This window comes from Oryzias latipes, chromosome 5 (assembly GCF_002234675.1).
Source record: "Oryzias latipes chromosome 5, ASM223467v1".
Taxonomy (NCBI): domain Eukaryota; kingdom Metazoa; phylum Chordata; class Actinopteri; order Beloniformes; family Adrianichthyidae; genus Oryzias; species Oryzias latipes.
In genome coordinates this window covers 28,090,239-28,117,187 of record NC_019863.2, presented here as the reverse complement: position 1 = coordinate 28,117,187, position 26,949 = coordinate 28,090,239, and the positions used below count along the sequence as shown (strand labels likewise).

Genomic DNA, 26,949 nt, shown 5'->3' with positions numbered 1-26,949 from the left:
AAAAATTATCTTGTACCCTGGATTTTAAAAGCAATTCAGACACCATGCTCACTACTTTTTTAAACAAATATGACAACACCAATTTCACAAAGTTAAAAAGTAATCAATACGAGCATTTTACAATGACTATTTATGAATCCACTATCTTCTCGTGATGAAAATGTTGATGGTTCATTAAAAAAATTTACATTAAAATTCTTTTTTTTTTCACTAAAATTGTTCAAAGGCAATGCTCCGTGATCTACATTCAGCAATACAGTGAATATTGATGCGCATTGGTTTTGCACAGTGAATCCTGGGAAATTTCTATGGCACTCGATTTTGGAATCATCGGTTGTGTCTGAATTCCTTCCCTACTTACTATATAGTTCGTTCGCTATTTTTTAGTGCTGTCCTAATCTACAATTCCAAAATCCAGTGGCCTAAAAGTTTCCCAGAAGTCTCTGCAAGAAAACAGTGTGCATCGATGCTCACTAGATTGGCGGATATAAACCACAATGCATTGCGTCTGAACAATTTTTGCCAAAAAAATGTATTTAAATCTATTTTTTTCATAAACCATCAACGTTTTTATCTTCAGAAGACAGTGGACTTATAAATAATTTTCACAAAATTCTCATATCAATTAGATTTTAACTTTGTGAAATCGATGACGTCACATGCGCTGTTTAAAAAAAAAGAAAAGAAGTGAGCACGGTGTCCGAATTGCTTTTAAAATTCAGGGCACTACATATTGCCACACAATCTAGTTTTTTAGTAGTTTGGGGTTAGGGTGGGAATTCGGACAGAGCCATTTATTTGGACAGTCCAACAAAAGGTGCATGCACTATATACTGTACAGTATGTATGTAGTGACGAGTGACGGAATTCAGACACAACCATAGTTTTTACAGAGCGACATTAGTTTATTCGAAATCTGCCTGTGAGTTGTGGGCGAGACCATTGGCATAGAACAACCCCTAATTTGAAGACGCCAAGAACGTATCCCATGAATTCTGTTGTATAATTGTTCAGTGTTCTGCTCAGTTCTGCTTTTCATTTAGCAGATTCACAGGAAAAGCAGCAAGACTAGATATCATCTCACTGCCAACTCAGAATCATAATCTTTTTATCAGCAACTGGAAAATACAAAGATAGAAACAACATCTGCATAGGTTTTGGGTGCAGTTAATTAGTTTAGAATTACTATCACACTGCACTTGCGAACATCAGTGATCACAGCTGCTCTTTTCTGGGAAAATATTGCTGAAACAAGAAGAAAACCAGTCCCACCAGTCTGCTCTGTATCATATACTGATGAGTTTCATACTTTGCTGTGATGTGGGTTCTTTTTTCATAGTTTAGACACAGAGTACGGTACTTGTATCATTTTCTTTCTTCAATCTGTGTGCAACTAGACTTCAGGGGGAACCGGATCAGGATTTATCTGCAAGTAAATTGATACTTCAGGGCGGTTCAGTTTGTTTTTTCACACCAGAGTTCAGATGAGCTTTCACAGCATGTTCTCTGATGTGGAAAGAAACAGCCCTGGTATGAAAACACCCATAGTTAGCATCTAACAGAATAATATTTGTATTGAAAGGATGTAGAGAAGGCTTTTAAAAGTTTAAAAGTGTTATTTAATGCAGATACTGTCGATAACAAGCAAAGATTTGGAGTGGAATTTTTATACAGGAACCTCTAAGGTTGATAGATTTGTTATTCTGCATTGTCCCGCTTTTTGTGCATGGAGTCCTGGGTATAATTGTGGACCACGAGTCCATCTGCACTGTGGGATATCCCTCTCAAATTACTGCCTTCCCCCATCCCTCTGGCCCTCCCTCTGCAGCCCTCCTCCTACACATTCCACCTCAGTCCATGTGCTTTAAACTAAGTGGAAATGTGAATGCCACAGCCCTCGTACATGCACACACACATGTCCATTCCTGCTGTTCAGTGGCCCATGCAGGACAAGGGTTACAGTAAAGCCGACTGGTGTGATATTTCCATGCATCTTACCCACCGCATGCGTGTCTGGGAGAAGGAGCGGTCGTCTGCCTGAGCTTGCACTGAGTCGAGTCCAGGCCAAGAGGCTCCTTTTCAGCAAAAGACAAATGCCTGTTTGAGTGACAGAGATTTCTGACAAAGAGAAGGGGAAAGCATTCACAGGGAGGCATTTAACACAAAGACCCCTCCCATCAATCACTTTATCACATGTGTCCCATAGCTGTTTGACACTAGCATGGTCTTTGACCCCAGCACTCCTAATATTCCTAGAATTGTGTCCTGTCTCGCTTTCAATCTCTGTGATTTTGCTCTGTTTGGGGGCAGTGTTTCATGTTTAGGACTGCAAGCGGTGACAGACATGCACATACACACAGGCATTGTCCGCACAAAGGTTGCAGTGGGAGGCAGCGGGCTAAGTGGCCAATGTGAGTGGAGCTCTTGTCATGCGCTGGGGGTGATCCCTCTGAGGAATGTGGTGGACAGAGCTTCCCAGTTCAGAACAGCGGATTCCATAATTCCATACTGCTGGTTCTCAACACGAACATATTGCAAATCATTTGGCATCAATGCAGCACCAGTTTTATTATTGTCTTAACTGCAACATTTGAAATGTTTTACATGTTAAATTTGTATAACTGTAAAAAGTCTGAGTTCCCATAAAAACTTCTGTATTCAACATATCAAAATCTTCAGGCATTGATGAAGAGAAACTGTTCCATATATTAAGAACAACAAATTTAACATTTATTTCTTTCGTAAGTAACAATGGTATAAGCGGGATAATGTCCAATATCAGATACTAATAGACTTTACAAAACAACCATCCTCCACTTTCATCAAGACGATTCACGCCTCAGCATCATCCATTCATTTCTGATATTGGACACCTCGCTGAGCATTATCCCTTACTTTTATTTGGCTTATTTGACTTGTTATTTATGTTACGTTTAGACTGCAATCCAGTCCTGTTTTTGGTTTGAACTGAAAACCAGTAACCCTGAAAACAACCCGATGAAGAAGTAATAAAGTGAGAAAAGTAGGAAGTACACACATTGGTCATGATTAATAAGTAGCCCACACCTGCAAAATTCAAAACAAATGATGCACCTGGTTCATGAAGTTTCCCTTCCAACTTTAGAAAAATATTTTTTAAAATGAAGATGAATGCAAACAAATAAATCTACAGGGTTTTAACTCCATCATCCGCTAATAACTTGGGAAATAACTAAAAAAAAGATCTCTTTACTGTAACCGCCAAATTTCTCTTTGGATTGATGTTGTTGAGTCTGAGTTCTTCAAATTTAAATACTTATGTTCAACAGCATTGAAGCAAAAACCTACATACAAATAATTTAAAGTGAACATTTGTAAAAGTGAAAAATGAATTAAAAACGCCTTGCTCTTTAAAATAGTAACAGTATCACTTAAGTTGGCAAGAATCCGGTTAAGAGGGGCATCAAAGTCTTTGAAAGGAAGGATGAAGAGTGGTTCCTCTTCTAAAAGTGAAGTTGAACGCTCAGTAGCTCAAGATTTAAAAGCTGTTCACACTTTATTGCAGCAGATGGACTGGAAAATGTACAAATGTATCCAGACTTTTTACAGTTATGCACACATCTGCAGAACTGTACCCACAATGTCCCACACATAGTAGGACATTGTGTTCTCCAGCAGTTTAAATTCAAGGGAAGTAGTCGGAAAGTGTGTATGTGTTATTTTTTTTTTGTGTGTGTGTGTGTGTGGGGGGGGGGGGGGTCAGATGTGACAGACAGGACATGATGCAATAAAACTACACTGTGGAAGTCATTGCATTTGGTATTGCATCGGTTGCTGTGGTTAGTCGCAGCAACACAGTATGTTTGTCCACATAATCTAATCTCATGAAGGAAATGGGTTCTGCATATAAACTGCTTCTGCCAACAAGAAGTTGGTCCTGCAGCACTTTAAAATATATTTGTCAAACTGTCCTCTTATAGATTCTTTTGGGGGGGAAAAGAAAGAAAAATGGACAATAGTGTAAAACAAAGGAAGATTGGAAAATATATTGTATGTGCTTTGATCTTAATGACTGTGCATGCCAGCCATGTTATCAGTTCATTCTCCTCTTTCACTATTGTCACTGCTTAGATTAAACATTGCTGAAAACTCCAGATAAACAGCTTTTTAATGAAAGACTTCCCACATGTCAAAGCGCTGCAAATGTTGCTCCAGACTTTATTCCGATAAATGAAGGACTTGGTGTTATGCAATTCCGGCTTGGTACAAACAATTATTAATTTCTTCTCGACGATCAATTTTCAAAAAGATGGCACTTCTGTGAATGGACAGGGAGACTGCCCATATGTCAATGCATGTTCAATGGCCGTGAAACTGGATGTCAACTTTATCACTTCATTCTGAAATATTCCCTTCACCTGGTTGCATTTCATTGAACTTTCGTAGTTAACAAGCAGAGCATTCAGAATGGACTGTACATTTGTTTTACTGAATTGTAGACAACTCACCGGTAGTGGTCTGCACTTGCAGTATGTACGGTAACCCTTTTCTAAGCACTGGTACTCAGTTCAGCTGAGAGTTGACTGCGCCAGCACAGCGCCATTGCTGCCTCACCTGTTGCTCATAGTTTTTAATCTTATGACGAGTTCTGTCTGTCTGCCAAGAGTTGTTGACCGTCAACAGCTGATTTTCACGGTACAAAAAAACATTTAAACTCCCAAGTACTACAGATGTACCTATATAACACTGGCCGTACACAACAGTTACAGTTACTAAAACCTGGAATGGATCACTCTTTATAGTGGCTTGGATTGCCGAGCAGCAACAATTTTGGGTACCCAAAAGTCTTATATGATTGATAGACCACAAACTATTTTAATTTGATGAGTTAAACTAGCTCAAAAACTGAGCTATTATTGGGTTTAATGTAAGTATTTGGTACCTGCTTTATTGTTTTGCGTAGTGTTTTATAGTATATTTTTAGATAATCAAAAATCGAATATTGTTGGCCTTCCACCAAATGAAAAACAGACTGTTGGCTATTGTATCTCCACAAAACACGCTCACGCCCATTGTCCCCAGCTGCTTTTGTTACCGCAAACAGCCAGGAAAGCTTCAACTGTATGTGTGAGTCAGGTCCTCGCTGTATCTCTCTCCATTGTGTCTTTTTTGGCAGCAGATCACAATGATGGTTACTGTGCTCTGGGTGAAATACACCACTGACATAGCTAACATTCTACATGCCCCATATGCACAGCTGTCCTAGGCACTGCCTCTGCGCCATCGAGCCATTTTGAATTCATGAATTATTTTGTTCTTTCTGGTGCAGAAGAGAGCATGTGTCTGCTTTCTAACAAGGAGGAAAGGAGAGACTCAGTAGGAAGGATTCAAACAGGCAGTTCTCCTCAGAAGTAAGTGAAAGAGGAGTGAGCACTTGATGTCTGGGAGCTGCGGAGTCCGAACAGCAGGACTTAGCTAGATCAAACAGGCTTCCTCTGAGGATAAGAGAGATGATCAGACTCTGGGAGGGAAGAAAAAACACAAGCTGGGAAAAGATGAAGGAAAGCAAGATCAACCAGCAGGAATTGTCAGGCGATAAACAACACTAATAGCTCTTTTCTTTGTCTTGTGTTCCCTGTGTCTTGGTTGTCCGAGTCCAAGAAGTCCAAAGCTTTTCTTAGAGCCACGATCTTTCTTCCGGGCTCGGCTGAGAACTGTGAAGCTCACAGTCACGAGGGACAGTCGCTGTGTATTTTTCTGACAGCTCTTCATCCGGGAGCATGCATGGCCTCCTTCTCATCCTAAACTCAAAGGCAGCATTAATTATTTAGCCACACATAGCGAGGCACGATAACACAGTCTGCTGCCTCTTTCTTTACACTCATCGTCAGTATTTTTTTCTTTTCTTCCCTTCTACACTTTTAGTTCTGTATTTTTTGGGCTGACCAACTATGAAAATGTTTAACCAGAATTAATCTCATAATATACTGTGATTAATTGCATTGCTGACCGCAAAAAAAAAGAAAATTCAAAGGCATATGACTTTGTTTGTTTCAGTAATCAAACTGCATCCATCCATCCATCCATCCATAGAATCAACAAAGGTTTTATCTTATTTCAGCAAAACAGCATAAACAGCTCATGTTCAGAGATAGGTGTCCCTGTTAGAGATAATAGAAAACAGACTGAACAGTAATGAATAAATCAAATAAAATCACAGCAAGGAATTTCTTTAGGGGCTTTAACCTGTCAATTTTTTGCTAAAATGTGAATGGTAAATATATGTTTGAGGAATTCATGAATGAGAGTCCTGTTCAGTGTATTAGAAATAAAAGTGAAGCATTTTATGCCAAGGAATGTCGATTTTTTTTTTTTTTATTCTAATGTCACCTTTTAAGTACAGTGGTGAGACTAAGAGCTCCCTTTTATGAACACCATGGCCGTCCATCTTTATTCTGGGATAGTCAATAATTCATGACAACAGTATGCATATTATTTGTCTTTTAAAAAAGGCTTCAATTTAAGTTTCATACATTGAATTTCTTCCTCCATTTGAGCCCCACAAATGTCTGTCATTAAAACAGATGGTAGCTGTTGTTTATCACCGAAAATCAGTCTGATCGAAAACTGTCTCAATATTCACAAAAACATTTAGTTTCTTTCGGTAAAAGACAATGCTTCCTTTGTAAAATCAAAATGATAACACTGACTCTCAATCACAGTTTCTGTTGCATCACATGTTGCAAACAATCCGGTTAAAGATGAGATTTGAATAAAGCATAACCTGTATTGTCAGCACTTGTGTGCACTATGGGGTTGCAGATCCTGGCAGGGGATAAGTGCTTTGGCGCAACACCTGTTCAGCTTTCTGCACAGCAGTAACAAAGTCCACAATGGATGGTCCTACTTTTGGTTCTGTTGCTCAGTATTTCAAGGCAATGAGTGGAAGACATCCACTGAATTTAAAAATCAAAACAAAAATATACAAAAGTGTGTTAAAATAATTATCAACCCAGTAATTTTTATACAGTCGTTTCTAGGTAGTTTAATCTATTAAACTTCTGTTTTTTTTCTTTGCACTAAAAATATCAATAATTCAAACTCTGCGTGTTTTTCATTTTATCCTTTTCTTTCTGCTGAGCTCATTTTTTCCTCTGAATCCTCTAGTCCTCTCTTTAAGTCTTGGGTTTTTAGGGGCCAGATAGGAGGCTTTGAAAGGGAGCTGAGAGGGAAAGGGTGTGGCCCACCCACACAGCACTGCTCCATTGTGTTGCACTGGTTTCCACATGTCTTTTTATGGACACACACACGTAATAGAACATTCAAACTGTGTAGGGTCATCGACCCCGTGTCCTGCCCTACTGTCCACATCAGGGCTGCTCTATCTGTGTACTGATAGCTTTGTTTTCTCTAAAACATCTAACCAAATCCAGAATAATACAGACCAAGGCTTTGTCCAAATTCACTCACTACTTAGTGCACTAAATAGTGCGTTCGCCATTTTGTCGGTCTGTCCAAATTTAAGGCTATGTCCGAAATTCCCACCCTACTCCCTAACTACTAAAAAACTATATAGTGCTTGACTATCTGGTGCTCTGGATTTTGAAAGCAGTTCGGACACCACGGTCATTACTTTTTTCTTTTTAAAAGGCGAATATGACGTCATGGTTTTCACGAAGGGAAAATCAAATTGGCGCAATTGTTTTACAACAAATTCAATGTTTTCTGATGATGGAAACATTAATAGGTTATTGAAAAATACATTGAAATAATTTTTTTTCTGCAAAAATTGTTCAAACACAATGCATTGTAGTCTATATTTGCCAAACTAGTGAGCATCGAGGCACACTGGTTTTTCGCAAAGACTTATGGGAAATTTTGAGGACAATCAATTTTTGAGCTGTAGATTCGGACAGCATTAAAAATGGTGAACGGACTTTATAGTGCACCATGTAGTGAAGGAATTTGAACAAAGCTTAAGGTCCCAGAAGCCAGTGGACTAGAAGTTTTCCAAAAGTCTCTGCGAAAAACTAGTGTGCATCGATTCAGTTCCTACTAGATTGGCGAAATATAGACCACGATGCATTGCTTTTGGGCAATTTGTCATTTGAAAAAATGTATGTGAATACATTTTTATAAATCCTCCAAGTTTTCTTTATCAGAACACAGGGGATTCATAAATAGTTGTCACATTTTGCATTAGAAAAAATAAGTAGTGAGCATATGTCTGAATTGCATTAAACACTCACTCCAATCATGAACTATTGTCAAAGTGCTCTCAGTGGTCTTTTAATTATCATCATTCCATTTTTATCCAAAATCAAAAAACTTGTGTCGTTTTCTGGGACAGTTTTCTGCAGAGAATCAGAAATTCATCTTTATGTTGTGGGTGTGACCATTGGTGCAGAGCAACAGACCCCCCCCCCCCCTTCCTTACCTGTTGCTGAGAGCTCTCTGTTTACGTGCTCTCCCGCTAACTTACAGCCCCTCACGCCCCCTAACCTAATATAACTGGTGCAACAAAAATGGGACAAATGAGCTCTTTTTCAAACAGCCTGTTTTTTTCAAAATGTAATTTTGAGCTTAATTTTCTCTAAACATGTCCTCCTTTGTCAGAAAAATGGCACAACAATACGTTTAAAACACAAAAATAAACTTTTTTTTTTTTTTTTTATCAGTCTGGAACATTAAAATCCTTGACAATGGATAGACCTGAAGTATACCATTGCCTTTTAGGGGTTAGGGTGAGGTGAGGGAAATCGGACACAGATCAAAAGTCAGAAAGAGAAAAAGACTTGACCAGTCCAGAAATGTAATAGACATTGAATGCATTATTGCTGATAAGTAGATGGCTACACAGCCACTATGACAATAAGCATCAGTACTACAGTCATATTCAGCAAAAATCTGTACTTCTATTTTTCCGGAATTTATCTTATATTTTAGATTTTAACTTCCTGTATCTTTGAAATCAATTCTTATGTTTCATTGAACATACACTTTAAACAGTTTTGTGCTCCTGGTTTTAATAGCAGTGATTTGAATGGGAACCACTTAAAAACTGTTTAGAAATCAAGTTGGATTCTTTGTTTTTTTTCACAGGTTTTTCTGAACTAGTGCTTCGTCTTAAGCAAATAAGATCAGCTGAAACAACCAGCAGCACCACATGTGAGGTGGAGCCTCTGGGTGCTGGAGCCGGATGTGAGAAGATACTATCCCTGTTGGCAAATTCAGATCTAATTATTTTACATCTCGACGACCCTTAAAGTATCAGAACGACACGTTTTGGTAAAACCTATTAACTTTCTTCAGACATAAATATGTCACCCACAGGGAACATAAAGATGAGTTGCTGCTCTGTCCTCAGCTGGTTTTGGTGGTCATTAGACTGCAAAGGTACCTGTTATGACCTGTGACATGGTGACATTTGAGCAACACCAACAATCATGTGAGCAATATGTCACACTTTATGCGCAGGAAGGCGTGTGTTGGACAGAAAAAACTGCACAAAAAGATGAGTTTGTGTAGTTTGAGCGGCAGAAAATGTTCTTTATTTATCTGGGCAGCTTCAGTCTGATTTCAGGTGAAGGCTTTTTTTTTAGTTTGCTGCAGATCCTTCTGCTGTATTTCAGCTTCAGAGAGGTCACAATTGGTTTCTAGTATAAGTTACTCAAGTTTGTACTGTTGTGTAAATGTTTGCTCAAGGTCGACATGTGACGTGGAAGTGGGCAGAAGTGACATTAAGCCACACGAGGAGCAACTGTCATTTTTTAGGGAACTCAAACAGTATCCACTACAGGAAATGTAATCCAAACCAAAACAATTGTGAGAGCAATTTAAATTAGACAGCTGTTGCTCAGATTTGAACACTTTTACAAAAATAAAAAAAGTCTTTCTGTTTGACTTTGTTGTTGTAATTTTAAGGCTTAAAAGATGTGTGAAAGGTGCCTGGTTTTATTCTGCTGACTGCATGATCGTCCACTTTCTGCCCTTGAGGGTTTCTTTTTTGTATACTGCAATTTATATTACTGCGAAGAAGCTTTGGTTCTAAACTTAGCGTCAAGCATCCAGCTGAGGCATCATGGGTAAGCCTCATTGAACATCCTTAGGAAATCCAGTTTTGAGTAATTGTGTTGTTGTCTCTTTGTAACACTACACGTTATTGTTGATCTAGTGACCAAAATGTTATTGACGATGCTCAAAGTGTTTTCTACTTCCTTGTAGAGAACCATTTCATGCAATCTAATTGCCCTAGTTTAGAATTGTACTGAATTTTGCATGTTCTGTATCTCCTATTATAAGCCTTTAATATTCCTAAAAAGAGAAAGTTTTGTGAGTTTGAAATTAACTGTCAATACAAAATGGACATTTGAATGGGTGATGAGATTAGGAAACTCAAAGCTGCCATGTCATAAATGTTTTTTGTTTTTTTTTCATCTGCTGGAAATGAACCAGGATTTATTGCCTGATGCCACGATGTTCTGTTATAAACTTGTGGAATAGTTTTTTTCTTCTTTATTTGGGCAATGTAGTTTTTTTTTCTGCATCGAAATTGTTTAAAAATTGACATGATATTATTTTAAACTAAAATGCAATAAACTTAAAAGTCCTGACTTCTATTGTCCTCCTCATTAAATCCTTCTGGAAAGCAGGTATGTTCATTTTCTAACACATTGTAGAAAAAAAAACTGACTGCAAAGTGAATGTCTTGGCTATTGATATTTGTCTCTCTCTAAGTTTTATAGATGTCTTAAATTTTGCAGCTTTTATTTCTGTGTTGTTGGTCACTGTGACGGAGAGCAGAGCTGCAGGCATCAATTTGAAAACATTCATCCATCTTCTGTTATCCTGGTGCGTGTCCCAACTTTCACCTGCAGAGAGGCGGGGCTCTCCCTGAACAGGTCTCCAACCTGTCTCTGCACAAAATAATCCACAACCGGCAGAACGAGTGCATTAAATAATCCTCTCATGCTGTGAGCCTTTTTGGGTGGTTGATCATTAACCAGGAACAAGATAATCAAATAATTAAACTATTGTTAGTTTTTTTGGTTTAAGTGATTGACCCATCGATTGATGAAGCAACGTCTTTGTCACAAACCAAAAATATAATATATTGTTTTATTAGATGATCTCGATCTTGTTGAAGTTTGTCTAACAATATGCAGAAAACCACGTTTTTCTTTGTCATTTTATTGTTTTTGTTGGAATGAAAAGAAATGATGTTTCCAATGTTCCTCATTAAAAAAAACAAAAAAACTGTCCGTACACCAATTTATCATGAAAATAAATGTGTCTGTGTGTCAAACATGACTATAGATGGTTGCTTTCGTTCAAACTAAAGGAGTCGGCTGTCATTTGATGATGCCTCCTGTCCTAGCACCTTAGCCCGGTCCTGTCACATGGCATGAAATGAAGGGCAGTAGGGTGGTGTTATTATGGCAGAATTGAGGATATAAATGTAAAAAAAAAGGTTTTATAACTGCAAAATCAAAAACACCAAAAAAAAAAGGACAATCAAACTTTTTTTTTATTCATTTGATAATAGCCCATTTAAAGCTGTCCTAAAATCTCTTTTTTATTAGTTTACAATGTTTTTATATGTTTTCTGCAGATGATAGGATAGTAGGCATTTTCTATAGCCCTCATTATCTCTCCTCCACCCCCGTGCTTCACTGTTGAAATGATACACGTGTTGCTCTGGGTGACATTGTAGACACAAATGCTATTAATTTAAAAGTTTTGGAGGATTGTTCTCTGTACAACTTTCCGAGCTCGTGCTATGTTGTTTCAGAGGCATTTTTTTGACTCATTAACAGTGTTTTTCTGTGAGTCCTCGTGCGTCCTTGTGTTGATCAGTTCAGGTTTCATTCTCGTAACTTTATGGCAACGAGAAGATTTGTTGTTTTACTTGTTTTGGATATTTCTGCAACTTAAAATCATTTAATTTAAAGTTGTTGTTTATTTTTACTTTATTTCTCTGGTGATTTCAGAAGAAAAATAGTTTTGAATTCGTTTATTTTCTTTATTCTTCTTGAGACGCTGGTATTAGTCACTAGATAAAGCACACGGTATCAGAGGAGCATGCAGCTACCGGTACACACTTTGTGTCTTTAAACATATCAGCTGCCTATTCTGTGGACTGTCGCACTCTTGAGCTCCCGCTCTTCCCTGTTTCTGGGACGAGGACGGCAATGACGTGACCTTAAATAGGATGTGCTGATTGTATCTGAAGGTATCGACTGCTGTTGTGGGTCTGAGCTTCTGTTGGACGGAGCATATCCCCTTCGCTCCGCTGTGCCAGCCTTGCTGCTCTCCACTATAGCTCTCAGATAAGCATCAGCAAGCATCATCAGATACCCTCTTTGACTTATATGTTGCTGTATACCCTCTGGTCTCTATTTAGGTTCAGCCTTTATCACGGCCCCACAGCCATTTACAGCCATCAGTGCTCTTAGAAAGTTACGATAAGAGTTTGCTTTGTTTGAATCTGTCGCATATATTTCATCCCCTCTGGGGTTTTTTTTTTTGTGTGTACTTTGCTGAAATAAACCCCCGTCAGATGATGAGGCTGCAGCATGTTGTTTTTGCCCTCAAGTTCTTGATACACTCCTCACAGTGATGCCTATACACTCATACCTAACGCTGTTCTTGTAAAACAAACAAAATTGTATTTTAAAAAAAAGTAAAAAAAAAAAAAAAAGAAACTTAATAGTCATTTAAAAAAATCTGATTTCACACCAAAATAAACTCACAAACCTTCACTGAAGCTTTATTATGTAAAAAATAACTAATTGGCCATTTTTCCCTGCGGCACACTGCTGACCTGTCCAGAGTGTATGCCTTTAACCCGACAGTATATGGTATAGACTCAAGCAAACCACACGCATCCTTTAAACCCAGGTCTAAACAATGCATGAATGATGAATGATGGAAAGTGGAAATTTTGGTTTTATTAGTGTTCAAATTTCAACATTTCTAGAGGCTTCTTTTTTCATACTTTCTTTTATTGGCTGGTTGGGTAAACCCACATTGTTGTGTTGGGCGAAGTAAACTCTGATACCTTTCCCACTTTGGGACTCATTTGCGTCATGCAGAATCCAAAGGGTGACATTAGAGATTTTATATGTCTGTGATAGTAACATAATTCAAATTATAAGCTTTAACATGGTAAAATGAAGATGAAAATGACAAAAACTCAAGTTTGGCCAAACAGAAAACTGGACACTGTCTGACTGAACACCATTGACTTCAATACTGAGGGTTTATTATTGAGCAAAAGCAGCTTTGGTAATTGAAAATATAAACATGCTGTGCTCATGGCACAGGAGGAAATGCTAAGCAAAGCAATCCAAGAACCAAAAATTACCAAATTTAGACCTAGAAAAGGCCCAATCTTCTCATTTATTATAAAAAATGGGATGTCCATTGAAACTTGTCCTGACTTTGTCACACAGCTTCACACGAATTTTCTGCAGACAGGTGCACACCCTTCTTCTCTTCTCTGTAGCGCTGAACACATGAAATCTAAAGTCACCAGCAATAAATGGCTCAAAAATATGTTTTTCACAATGTTTATGTGAATAATTTTTTTTAATTTTACTCTTTTCTTCTAAATTTACAAAACAGGAAACCCAGCATAGCTTATTTTGTAATTATTAAACAGTAAGCTTAAATTTCCTCTGTGACAACCCAATTTCACACTGTCACCAATCCTGGGGAATTATGACAGACGCTAACCTGCTTTTAATGGCAAGAGTTAACCTTCAACCACCCAGTGATTAATCTGCATGTGATGCTGCCATTTGTTTTAGCAAAGCTCAGTGCGGAGAATGAGGCATGTCCGGGAGAGACGGGGCTGATGGAACCGAGCTGCACACGCTGTCAGACAGAGCTCCCCTGCAGACAGACACCAGTGGGCTTTCCCGCATGGTTCTGTTAGGGATTAGTCAAATCCCCCGACTGACTGTTAAGCTGATTAAGGTGGCTGTTATGCACTGGCCATTCTAAAATACTAGAAAGGGGTGCAGACGTACACTGGAGCGGGGCAGCCCAGCTTAATAATGGGCCAGAACAATGTAATGTGGGGGGGTTTGTCTGAAGTCTTACAGTAGCTGCTCAGACAGATGGCAGGAAGGATCACTGTAGAGTTTTGCGTCCTTCAACCCAACCTGTGCGTGTATGTGTGCGCACGTCTGTGCACCAGCAGCCAGAGAGCAAATGAGACCATGAAGGAGCAGCCTGTTGGAACAGACCGAAGCCCAGATGGCTGCGTCCAGCAGAGACAGGAAATGGAGGTGACACCAGGTGGATGGTGGCCCCGAGAATGAACCACATACACAAGCCCACAGATGCTAGCCTGAAGGCCACAAACCCACCCTGTGCAAGAGGATGGCTCTTGAGTGTGTGATCTTATCTTGTGCAGCAGTGGAGCCGGTTATTAAAATAATCATGCGTTTTGTGGTACAAGCACCAAATTTGGCATCGATGTAACTTAAAAATCTCATCTTTCAGAAAAGCACATATACTATAATAGTATTATTTAGGTGCCCCTCAAGTGTAGACTGGATTTTGTTCTTGTCGCTCTCTCAAACTCTCGAATTAAGCGAAAAAAGACATAAAAAAGTAATGCTGGCATTAATAATTACTGGTTCTCTCAGCTGTAGTCTTATTGGATTGTCATCCCTCCTCCCATGGTGTCTTTTCTAGACTGGGTTAGTAGAGCAGGCATGGCTGTGAAACGGGCGAGGGGCTTGTTAACTTTTGATAAACAGTGTCGTTCATTATGCATAGAAGCCCCCCCCTCCCCCCGCCCACTGTGTTAGAACCTGACCCCCCCACACTGCCACCAGACAGAGCTCTCGATAAAGGAAGAGGCTGCTGGTGTTCAGAGAGGTTTGTAAAAGTCTGTTACATGTCGCCTCAGCGAGTGTACTAAACATTTACTAGATAACAGTCATCCCACTTCTCTGAAACCTTTCCTGCTTTGTCAATAGTTTTCTGAAGGTAAAACCTCTTTGAACATTTTATAGCCACCCTTCAAAAATGACATAATATCCATCCTTCCATCCGTCTATCCATCCATCCATGCTTCCACCCATGGATATATATTATTCTTTTGTTTTAATTCAGCCCCTATATAACCACAAAGGTTACTGGGCTTTTTAAAGATCATTGTCGTTGTTTGTGGCCTCCTGGAGGAGAGCTTAAAACGAGTTGGTCTCTTTCCTGAGCTGAAACTGATAGCTGCATTGTTTGTCCGTTGGTTGATGTGGGAGACTGACACCCCCGCCATGGTACTTTAGTGACCCCATGACCCTTGACCTTTGCCACACTTAAACGGTAAAGGGAGCCCTGACATCCACATGGATGTCAGAAATCACAGATTTCTTCAGACAAAACTCGCTTTATAATACCCTAACTATGTCACTTTTCTGCTACAAATTTGACATTATTTCATTTAGCTAAAGATGAATGAATTTCTGAAGTGACCAGAGAGCTGGAAAGTTCTTGTGAGGAATTTACCCCTGCTGTGGACAAACCCCATGAAAAGTCCCCATCTTGTGCCTTGTCACCTTTTTTTTTAACTTCCTGCTCTCCCGGCCTCCTCCTCACGCTGGGATGGTTGCCATGCTTACAATATACTGATCTTATCTGTGGAAAAATGTCCTTTAAGAATTTAGAAATGTCATTAAAGCAACTCGGCTTTTTCAGTTTTCATTTTCGGACCGCTCCCATATTGACTTTCTCTGGGTAAACAATTTGTGAAACATCTGGAAATGAAAATCTTACAAACAGTGCTGGATTCCACAGCTGAAATAATGAGGGGTTTTTTTTAAAGGTATTTTTACACAAATAGAGATTTGAAAGATTTCAAACTGAATCAATAAAACTATGTTTTATTAAAATCAAAATTTAAAAATGTTTCCAAAATGCGTGAATTCATATTGTATTTTTTAAAGATTTTTAAATAGTTCTGCACAATCAATTAAAAATGTATGGACATTGTGCAGTACGCAAGTCGCAAATGATGGTGTAAACCAAAATAAATGCTTTTCATAATGTTTATGCATCGACAGATAAATCATTATGTCTGGTCTGTCACTACCAGGTAATACTAGCGCATGTACTAACAGTCGGAAGAGGTTTGGTGCGAAATGTCAAAGCAGTGTGAATCTTACGAATCTTGCTCCAGGCTTCTTCTTTCTCAGCTCTATTCCGATTTGGTGTTAGATCATTCTGGCACTAGTAACAACACAAACCGCAAGTATTAATTTCTCCTTCTTGATCACCTTTCAAACAGTTGGCATTTGAAAATGACGCTACGCAAACGTCACTACAAAACCCGAGGCTGATTGGTTAAAGTTCAACTGGTTTACCTTTTGACCTGCTCTCAAACACTGCGTGTTTTGTATCTACGGGTCCGAAAACTGACTTAAAAACACGCGTAGCGATTTGTGAGCGTGAGAGTTTTGAACGCGTAAGCTCGAAATGCCCTTATACATGCATTTACATAGACTATTTGTTGACAGTGGTCGCTTAATTGTGCGTTTCCAAGCCCGGTGTGAACATACCGTATACATAGTGTTTTTTGTCAATGATATTTTTTATTTTTACTGCTTAGTTTTAAAAGTTTTCTAAAGTAAAGTTTCTACTAAAGAAGCCCTTGCTGTGCCGTCCCCACCCCCTTCATGGTTGCACATTTTGCGGTGGGTTGGCCTCAGCAGGGTTTTCCATGTCTGCAAGTCACTGAGCTTGTTAACTTGCATCCATAAGATGACACTACTTTTCCTTCAGCTCCGGGTGAGAAAGGAAATGCCAGCAACGGATTTGAAGTCCGTGTTTGTTTTTAGAGGAAACATCCAGACCCAAGGAAAAGGACTGTGGAAGCAGTCTTTCCATTCCTGCAATAGTTCTGCCCTCACTTCTTACTGTACTGTAATTCTATCTTTTCCTCCTCTGCTCCTCAACATTAACGCTCGTGTTTCTGTGTGAAACAGAGACGTCTGGAACGAATAGATTCCACCCAGCTGAAGAATCTTCTTGAAAAAAAGCACAACCTGCGGCGTCAGAACCTAACCCTCAGTGGTCTAAAAAAAACAACAACGTTTCAACCTGCAGAACTCTGGGCCGCTTTCCCTCCGTCAGTGCTTTCCCGCTTCTCCTGCGTGGTTTTAGTTTCAGGGAGTTAAACTCTTTTCCTCTTGGACTTTTCATTTGATGAAACACACACACACCTCAGTCCACCCCCCTCCCCCTCTATCCTGTGCACACACAAGCTTCCTGTAGTTGTTTTAGTATGAGACCCCCCCTCTCCTTTCTTCTCCCATGTGCTCCCTGCTGGCAACGAAGCGGTCCGACTGACTTCCTGTCTCTCTGTCCCCTTGTCCTGTGTGTGCAGGGATGAATGGACATATTATTCCCGCTGACGCAGTGCTGCCCTCTTACTCACCCTTTACACTACTTTGTGTTCCTTTCTCCCCTTTATTTCTGCTTCTTTCATTCTGCTGAGGACAATAGTATGAGCTCATAGTGGTACAACTCTAAACCATTCCCAGCCCCTTCTGCTCCCTCCTCCTCCTCCTCCTCCTCCGCTCCACCACGCCGTAGTATGTACTGCAGTATCAGCCCCTACAGCAACAAAGACCAGGCCTTACTGCATAAACACGGCGTGTACGCGTGCTCACACAGCAAACCACGAAACCAAGTAAGAAGAAAGGATAATACTGTGCCCTGCTTGTGGCTCGGTTTTTGTGTTTGTGCTGCAGCGCGTTGTCTAATCATTGGGTAGCATGTGTGGACATCTGTGCAACAGTTAGGGCTGCAGGATTTGGGGAAAACTCGCCGTGTGCAACATTAGTGATCGCTATTGTGATGACGATATGACTTCCGATACCTCTACAAAGAGCAAAGCAGAAAACAACGGATAAATCACTTTCCTTTCGCTGCAAACGTTTTGTTAAAAGACCCACACCAATGGAAATAGTGTTTTTTCGTGTTTTTAACATGTTCTTGTAGCCTTTTTTTCTAATGATGGAGGACATGTATTAATGAAATTAAGATTTTTGAGTTCTGAAGTGGATGCATTCTGAGAAATAGACCCATGATAGTCTTTCCTAGTCTAAGCTGGCATTTGGCTCAAAACTGTACGGCTGGATAGTTTGTGATCGTTTTGCTCACTGTTTTGTTGCAGTAGTAATGTTAGGTTGGGGTTGTTGTGAGGGGCTGTGAACTAGGAGGAGAGCGTATAAAAAGATGGGTGATGGGAAATAATAAGAGCAGGCTTACTCTGCACCAATGGTCCTGCCCACAACTCGGAGGCAGATTTCTGACGAACTCCTGCCGCTTGGCAGAAACTATGTCCTAGAAAATGACACGGGTTTTGGATTTTGCTTAAAAGCAGCATAATCATTCAACTAAAGTTGAAGTAATTCCAACTAAATCTGTGCTATAATCCACATTGAAATTGGCAGCTTCTTTAGCATTGGTATATCATATTATTAGGAAGGGGATGAATCCAGATGTGTCTAAGCCCTGTTGTGTTGAGACAGAATGCTGGTTTTCCTTCACACTGCCTTAGCAGGCTCTTAACGTCTAGTCTCGAACATCGCAGACCTCTTGTGGTCTTGTTTTCCTTTTGGTGTGTTTGCATGTCTCTGTGGTAATAGAGCCATAAAAGGGACACAATTGCATTGGGGCGTTTTGGTAAGCTGCTGTCAAAGGTGGGGGGCATTGTGTCACACGGAAGTGTGTGCGACGGTCAGGTGTGATGATTCATTTTAGCAGCAACGTTCACCGCTTCGTTCAGTATGTAGGCCAGACTGACTGGAGCAGCATCCATGGCAACCGTTGGCCCTTAAGCTATTGGTTGTTTGCTGCAGAACTAAATTGAGCTGCAAAAGGTAAAACTGCAGTAAGACTATTTTTAAACTTCTCTAAAGCTTGCCAAACAGAGATGACTGTCATGTGACTGGTTGTGTTGCATTCTTCAGTTATGTTTTTGGTTTTCTTTTCCCTTATAAGCATCCATTGCCCTTTATTTTGTAGTGGAAAAGGTTTGATCGTGTCCTCATGGTGGCACCATAGGTGAGCATAGTGAGCAATCTATGGATAAAGCTCCAAACAAATTCCCCAAACTGCATAAAGAATAAAAACAGAAGAGGTGAGGAAATGTGGGACGTTGGAGGGTGTGATAAAGGTGAATTCAGTAAAGGTGATAGTAGGACCTGATGTCATCTGCCCTGGAGATTGTGACTGGACCGCCTGTTGGGCGTGAAGGCGTCCCAATACAGTCTTCCAGTCATCCAAAGATACGCTTTATTCATTATCATCAAAGAGGAAAAAAGCTGAAGAAGAAAGCCTCTTTTGCCATTGGATTGATGTATAAAGTGGAAAACTGTTGTATAAAAGCACAGACATGATGTGGCCGGAGACATAAACACACCGAACCAATAATTTCTGGTGTCACCTACATGAGTCTGAAAGGAGAAAATTAAGCCTGACGGGGAGCAGCCAGTTAGTTTTGTTGAGTCCACCCATGGATCCACCCACCTGCCAATTAACAGAACATACTTCTAGTAATGCAGTTGAAGCACAAATAAAAGTCAGAAGAGTTAAAGTCCCACTCAAATCATCTATTTTTCCCAATGGTCTTTTAATTATGATTATGAATAAATCTAAAAACCTGTGTCATTTTCTAGGACATAGTTTCTGCAGAGCAGCAGGAGTTCATTAGAAATTCACCTCTGAAATGTGGGCGGGACTGTTGGCGTAGAGTAAGCCTTGGGTTTCATGTAGTGGATCTATGAATCACTTTTAGTTTGCCTGCAGTCTGTGAAAAGCCACTAATGTAGGTTTGCCCCCCCCAGCAGAGAACTGCATGCCTCTGACAGGGTGCAGGATACAAAAAAAAAAAAAAAAAAGAGCAATATCTGGAGAAAAAATTAAAGAAAGAGGCAGGAAGAGTTTATTTTCTTTTTAAAAGTGCCACAAAAAGAAAAAGGTTTTGGTATAAATGGTTAACAAAACAACTGTAACCCACCAATGATAGTGTTGGATAAATTACTTTTAAAAAGTAATTGATTACTTTAGTTTCTGGGGATATGGCAATCAAATTACTTTACTTATTACTTATTTGAAAAAGTAATCTATTACTTGTTACTTCACTTTTTATCCACTCATCTACAAATTCTTAAGAGAAAAACAGTACAGTCTTTTTTTTAACTTTATTTTGAAAGCAATGACGTTGTGCAAAGTAGGAACCTGGTTCAAGACATAACCTGGTTTGATTAGAATTCAGACAACAATGTGAAAAATGACACAAACTTAAGTTACAACACATGTTGTCTATGGCGCTGCTCAAAGTGACGTGTGGAGAAAAAAAACTTTCACGCCCAAACCTTTGAAGTTCGTCATATCTAACAAATCTGAAACAAAAAGATAATGTGAAACAACAGAAAACACTGCTGTAACCACTACACAAAATAGAAATTAAAATGTACAAACTTAAAGATTTTAATTAATTATGGTAAAGGTTTAAAAAAACTATGAGTCTCAGCCTTTAGCCTCAGTCGGTAATAATCCTGTTTTGGAGAAGATCTCAGGCCTGATGTGGTCTTAGATGAATTTCTTATAAAATAAATGTCAGAGTGACCAAGTACTGAGGGCTTCTATAGTCCATTCTTGTAATTTGATTACAGAAATTTTAACAGTAAATTGTTACATTCCTCCATTGCTGGCAAAAGTTACTAAATTACAGTATTTCATTACTTTGAAATCTGTCACCCCAAACACTGTCCACCAACAGGAATTTTGGAGTTTGATTTGTTTTTTAAATGTACAAATTTAGACTTTGTTCTGTTAAAAGCTGAAAAACTTGACAGCAACAAATGACGATCTTGACGAAAAACTTTGTTTAGTTTACTTTGCTTTTATTATTTGATTCCTTTCTTCAGTTCAGGTTCTGTTTTGAGTTTTTTAGTCTCACGGGGTTCAAGGTTTTAACTGTTTTCATTTGAGTTACTTGCCCTGAACAAATGTGTCTGGTTTTCAGCTCTTTGTTGTCCGGTTAGTTGCTTTGCTTTTTGAGGCACTTGACTCTTTTCAATTTTAAGTGCCTTGTACATATAAGTGGATCCTTGATCCAGTCAGCCGGGTTCAGGAATCCCAGCAGAAGTGGATCATCAGGGCCAGGAATCCTGCCCAGCTTGTATCTCCATAACTTTTCAAAACCATGATTCAGTTTTGTTTTGTTTTGTCACAACAGTTTCATTAGCTTATTTTTTACATTTATTTATTGTTTAATCTGCTCTATAAAGCTAACCAGGAAACAAAAGTGGCCAAAAGATCCATACTTTATTTTTTATTTATTTTAATAAATCAAATGACTGAAACTACTACTCTAAAAATGAAAAAGCTTCTGATACTCTCACATTAGAACACTTTTTCAGTCTCCAAAACCATTATTAATTAAGTCCAGATAAAATATAAAAATAAATTGAAGAAATTTGAATTACAGAAATGTGACTGCAGCAATAAGGGCATGTGTGTCCTTTGACCGATCCCCACCTCTGCGCCAGATACTCCGTTTAAAAAAAGAAATGTATTAATTCCCATTTTTTTTCCTTAAATCAAGAAAAAAAAGCCTACCAAACATTATAATGAAGTAACAAGGGTTACTGTAGTCCAGTAATTTTAATTTAATTACAGAAACTTGACTTGTAATTCATTACGGTCCTCCATTTCTGACAAAAGTAATTAAATTACAGTAATTTGTTACTTTGTAATCCATTCCCCTTAACACCTTAAGCCATCAATGTATATTAGCTGATTCTGACATGGAGAAAAGCGTCTGTTCACTGCCTCAGAATCAGCTGATTGATGGCGTAAACTAGTCACTACTGTAAAATGTTCCATATTAGCTCAAAGCTGGTTTTCTCCACTTCTGAATCCGCTAAAAGTGTCTTATTTGCACAAACAGTTGAGGAGCTACAGAATAATCCAAAGAATGTCAACACTGGAGCTAAAGGGTTAACCCTCTGCTCCCAGTTCTAATGAAAATAGAATAAAGAAACAAACATGAGAGATTTTTGAAACTAGAGCACACATACGTTCACTCTGAGTGCTGGGAATTTCTTCCATTTAAAACCACCCTCCAGTGGTCATTAGGGGTACTACAACACTGAGGGTTGGTGTCCAAATCAGGAATGTTTGATTGGAACTTGGGTGGGACCAGCTCATGCTCATTCTCAAGGTTACACCCGTTGGTTTGGACCTCAACTACTTTTAAAGTGAACATGAGCTGAAAGAACATGAAGCCCACGACTTGGAGTTCCCTCCTCGTTCTCCTCCATATCGTTCTGTCAGTTTTCGCAGACTTTGTAGTCAAAGCGGAGCCTGTTTTCTCTAGCACTGGCGTGCTGCGTGCTGTTGTCTTGGGTGGACTAATTACAGGGCGACCATGTCTGAGTTTTGTGTCACAGCATGAAGAGGCGTGTCTGTGACTCACTTGCCTTCATTGACAGCGCTCTGCACACAGGCGCCCACATAAACAGGTCTCCCAGCCTACAGCTCAAGTCTGCAAAGAGAACATTCAAGCCATGCCGTGACGACAAGCAGCTCGCATTTTATTTGCGCCGGTGACACGATGCCACAAAACTGCGGCCTTTAAATCAACAGAGGAATGACTGAGCAGCCTCCGGCGAGTGAGACAATGTTTAGGTCTATGACAGGGCAAGAGAGAAGTGGGAGGAGCATGGCGGTGACAGACACATTTAGATGTTCAACTTCTCTTTGTGGTAATAAGAAACTGCACTCTCAGCTGTTAAACACAAAGGCGGCATCAGTGTGGGCCTGACAGGCGGCTGGCTCGTTTGGCTGCCGGCGAGAGTCTGTGAGAGTGAAGGCAGCACAAACTGCCCCCGCGGCCCGGATGGACACCAAAACCATCCGACTCCTCCAAACCCAGCGCTGTAAAGGTAGGAGAGCTGAGCGATCACGGCACCAACAATGGCAAAGGGTCCGATCACGTGAAGACATGTGAGCTGATCAGCACTGGCGGACACGAATCTGTCAGCTGTCAGCACTGATTCAGCCGTCCGTGCGTGTCAGAAGTGTGCGCATGTGGTGTTTGTGTACACTGTTGTCGGTCCATAACTGCAGCGGACAGCACTCCAAGGAGGAGGGATTCTGTAGCCGGTGATTGAGTGTGGTTACTGAGTGTGTGCGCAGTGAGTGCTCTCTATTAATTTGTGGCCAGCTTGGAGAGCATGGAGGAGGAGGAGGAGGAGGAAAAGGAAAGCATGAGGAAAATGAAAAGCGATAAGCCTGGATAAATGGCTGCCTCAGGAGACTGCTGTGTGTGAAAGATGATATCTGATCTCAGCACACTCGTCTGTAAATATGAAAATGCACACACATGCTCTGCAGTCTGACTCACTGGAGAGAACCCTACAATGCAGGCAGGAACATATGCATCCTGTTCTGGCTATTTTAGGTATAGAAATAAGGAAACGGCCATCATGTGCAGGATGTTTTGTGTTGATTCCAGCTTGATTTTTGCCTCAGTGATGATGTTAACAGATGCATTCAACTCTGTTTTTTTTTTTGTTTTTTTTGCTCCGGCAGAGATCCGTGCCCAGCTGGCAGAGCAGCTCAAATGTCTGGACCAGCAGTGTGAGCTGAGGGTGCAGCTTCTCCAGGACCTGCAAGACTTCTTCAGAAAGAAGGCCGAGATTGAGATGGACTACAGCCGAAACCTGGAGAAGCTGAGCGAGAGGTTCCTCACTAAAACACGCAGCACCAAAGACCACCAGCTCAAGTATGTGACCTTTGACACTCTGCAGGTTCAGGCTGGAGCAGGAAATTTGCTTTTTTTTGTGTTGCAGTGCCATAAATGACCTAATTTAAGTTCAAAATGATTGAGCCCTTTTTGCAGCGTCGCTCTTCAGAAGCGTCTTCCTGAGAAATAGAGAAGTTGAGGCAGAAACTGAGGAAATGAAAGAGAAGGAGGGCACAGAGAGCCGACATGTCTGTCTGGAAACCACCGACCGACCTGCAGTTTAATGTGGTCCCCAGTGTGTGATACAACTGGATTTAACGCGTCGATTAAATTAATCAGTGTCTACTTAGAAGATGCTTTATTGATTGATTAAATGAACACATTGATTTTCCTTAAAAACCCAAATATGGAGTTTTTTTAAAGGAAAAATAACATTTCTGTTAGCTTATTTTGAAAATATTCTTCATTTTATCAAATAAATTCAATCTTTTTTTAGTTTATACAAAACAGATTTTTGGAATGTAATGTTTGAATCTAATCGAATATAAAAATCGATTCAGTATTGTGGCGGTGAGACTCAGCCCTGGGGGGGGGGCCTGTGCCAAAAAAGGGCCAGCTGGTGATTTTGTGCTTCGGGTGATTTGTATCACCATGGCATGAGTGGACCTAAGGCCAAAAAAGGGATTCTCTCCCACAAAAACGATGTTTTTGTCTTTCCGTCATGTCTGTCCCACATCATCAATGCTGCACAAACACTGACACACCTTCCCTTTTTCAGTCTCTTTGCTCACTTTTTGGCAGCTTGTTTGGCTGTAGCTGCTGGCTAATCATAAACCACAAGTTCAGCAGAAGCTCTGCAGATAAATAGAGGCAGGGGTCACTTTTTTGTTACATAACTGTTTCCATCGTATCGGACAGACGCCATTCTAGCTCTGCAGAGGGTATTTTTTCACCTGAAAAACCCCTCAGAGCACTGATGGAAAAATGGTTCTGAGCTTTATTTTGAAGGTCATTGTTATAACTGTATTGGTTTCCACCTGGTTTAAGAAGACCCACTGCTCCTCTTTTACTTTTTTGTTGTTGGTTTTTTAGTGATATTAAGATAAGTTTTAACTTATCTGAATGATTCTCCACAGCTCCTGCTCTCTGTTTTGCCAGAAGAAATCTGTTTCATTAGTCAGAACTTGTTGGACTTGTTTCTTCTGAACAACATATGATTAAAATGCAATACCTTCAGATCTTTATCGCCGCACTGCTGGAAACTGTTTAAACTAGTTTTAATGCATCATTCGTCATGCGAGAGATTCTTCACGCATTTAAAAGCAAAAAGAAGAAGGAAAAAAAGATGTAGTGAACAAATCTGCTTTCAGTTTTAAGATTTTTTCAAATATTTTTGATGACAAGCTTTTGCTTTTTTCATTTAATTAAAACAGTGTGAGATATTTTAAACTTAAAAACAGTTCGGTTGCACTCCAAGAATCTCTATTTACTTTGATCTAAATGATCTAAATCGTCTCAGAGAGTCTGAAAGGAAAAACTTTAAAAATCATATTTAAAAATCAAAGTAAAGGTATGGATGCCTATTTAAAAAAAAAAGTCAAATACAGGTTAGCAAAAAATAGAAAAGCTCTGCAGAGTATGAAAATTGTGCTCTAGCTGCCTTTTTTTGCCACACATGCAAACTTCAGAGGCTTGAAAAAGGAATTCAAACACAGTGGATTTCAGGAAAAAGCTTGTATTCATTTAAAAGTGCTGCTCTGATTTAACCGAATAGTTTTGGAGACTGAGAGAGTGTTCTAATGTGAGAGTATCAGAAGCTCTTTCATTTTTAGAGTAGTAGTTTCAGTCATTTGATTTATTAAAATAAATAAAAAATAAAATATGGATCTTTTGGCCACTTTTGTTTCCTGGTTAGCTTTATTTAGCAGATTAAACAATAAATAAATGTAAAGAATAAGCTAATGAAACTATTGTGACAAAACAAAACTGAATCGTGGTTTTGAAAAGTTATGCAGATACAAGCTGGGCAGGATTCCTGGCCCTGATGATCCACTTCTGCTGGGATTCCTGCACCCGGCTGACTGGATCAAGGATCCACTTATATGTACAATGCACTTAAAATTGAAAAGAGTCAAGTGCGTCAGTATTGAGACTTTAAATGCATGCAATATATGCATGCAACATTGCTAAAATCCTTTTTTCATTTATATGAAAGCATAGTTTGTGGGTCTTTTCGAAAATCGTTATATTAACAGAATTCTAGTGTTACCTTTAGGTTTGTAGTTCAATATGTCAGGATCTTGACCCACAATGCAGGAGACTGTGCAGGAACATAAACTTAAACATGAAATAAAAAAAAGAAAATTGTTTTAACATGACTAAATTAAGGAGCAACAAAAAGCCCGACAAAGCAACTAACCGGACAACAAAGAGCTGAAAACCAGACAAATTTGTTGAGGGCAAGTAACTCGAATGAAAACAGCTCTGAGTTAAAAACTTGAACCCCGTGAGACTAAAAAACTCAAAACAGAACATGAACAGAAGAAAGGAATCAAAGGAAAAAAGCAAAGTAAAGTGCTCAATCCTCACAAAACAAGGGGTTCCGTAAAGATCACCATTTGTTGCTGTCGAGTCTTTGAGTGTAAGATGTGATTTTAACACAGTGAAGTTTTTACATTTAAATATATATTTAAAAATATTTGAATGAATTTAAGCAGCGAAAAACAACCTGAAGAGCCGAAAAGCCGCTTTTAGCCCCGCCCCCTACAGTCAGGTTGACTTTTTTTGTATTTGAGGAGGAGAGAGAAACGGCTGGAGGCATTAAATAGTTCTTTGTGTTTTCAAAAGACTGGCTTAGTTTCTGATTTAGCAGATATGAAACTAACTTCATAGATTTGGGCGTATCCGTTTTTTCCTCCACATGCCCCTCTTGCAGCGCCATAGACAACATGTGTTGTAACTTAAGTTTGTGTCATTTCTCACATTGTTGTCTGAATTCTAATCAAACCAGGTTATTTCTTGAACCAGGTTCATACTTTGCACATCATTGCTTTCAAAATAAATTTAAATGACAGACAAGAGTTTCTAGTTTGTGCTGTTTTTCCCTTGTAGATGAGTGGATGAAAAGTCAGTAAGAAGTAGTGAATTTCTTTGCAAATAAGTAATGAGTAAAGTAATTTAATTACAATTTCCCC

The 26,949-nt window shown here is 39.4% G+C and overlaps 1 protein-coding gene across 3 annotated transcripts in view; it reads left to right on the top strand.

Annotated features, from left to right (window-relative positions):
* Positions 1–26,949, top strand: part of srgap2 (SLIT-ROBO Rho GTPase activating protein 2) — a 65,617-nt gene that overhangs the window by 13,566 nt on the left and 25,102 nt on the right. For 2 of the 3 annotated variants that reach the window (XM_023955232.1, XM_023955231.1), the window contains exon 3: positions 23,602–23,794. In XM_023955232.1, coding sequence (XP_023811000.1) covers positions 23,602–23,794 — 193 coding nt within the window. Of the gene's footprint in view, positions 1–22,781; positions 22,953–23,601; positions 23,795–26,949 lie in introns of those variants that run through there. The other variant, XM_023955233.1, reaches the window with a different exon arrangement.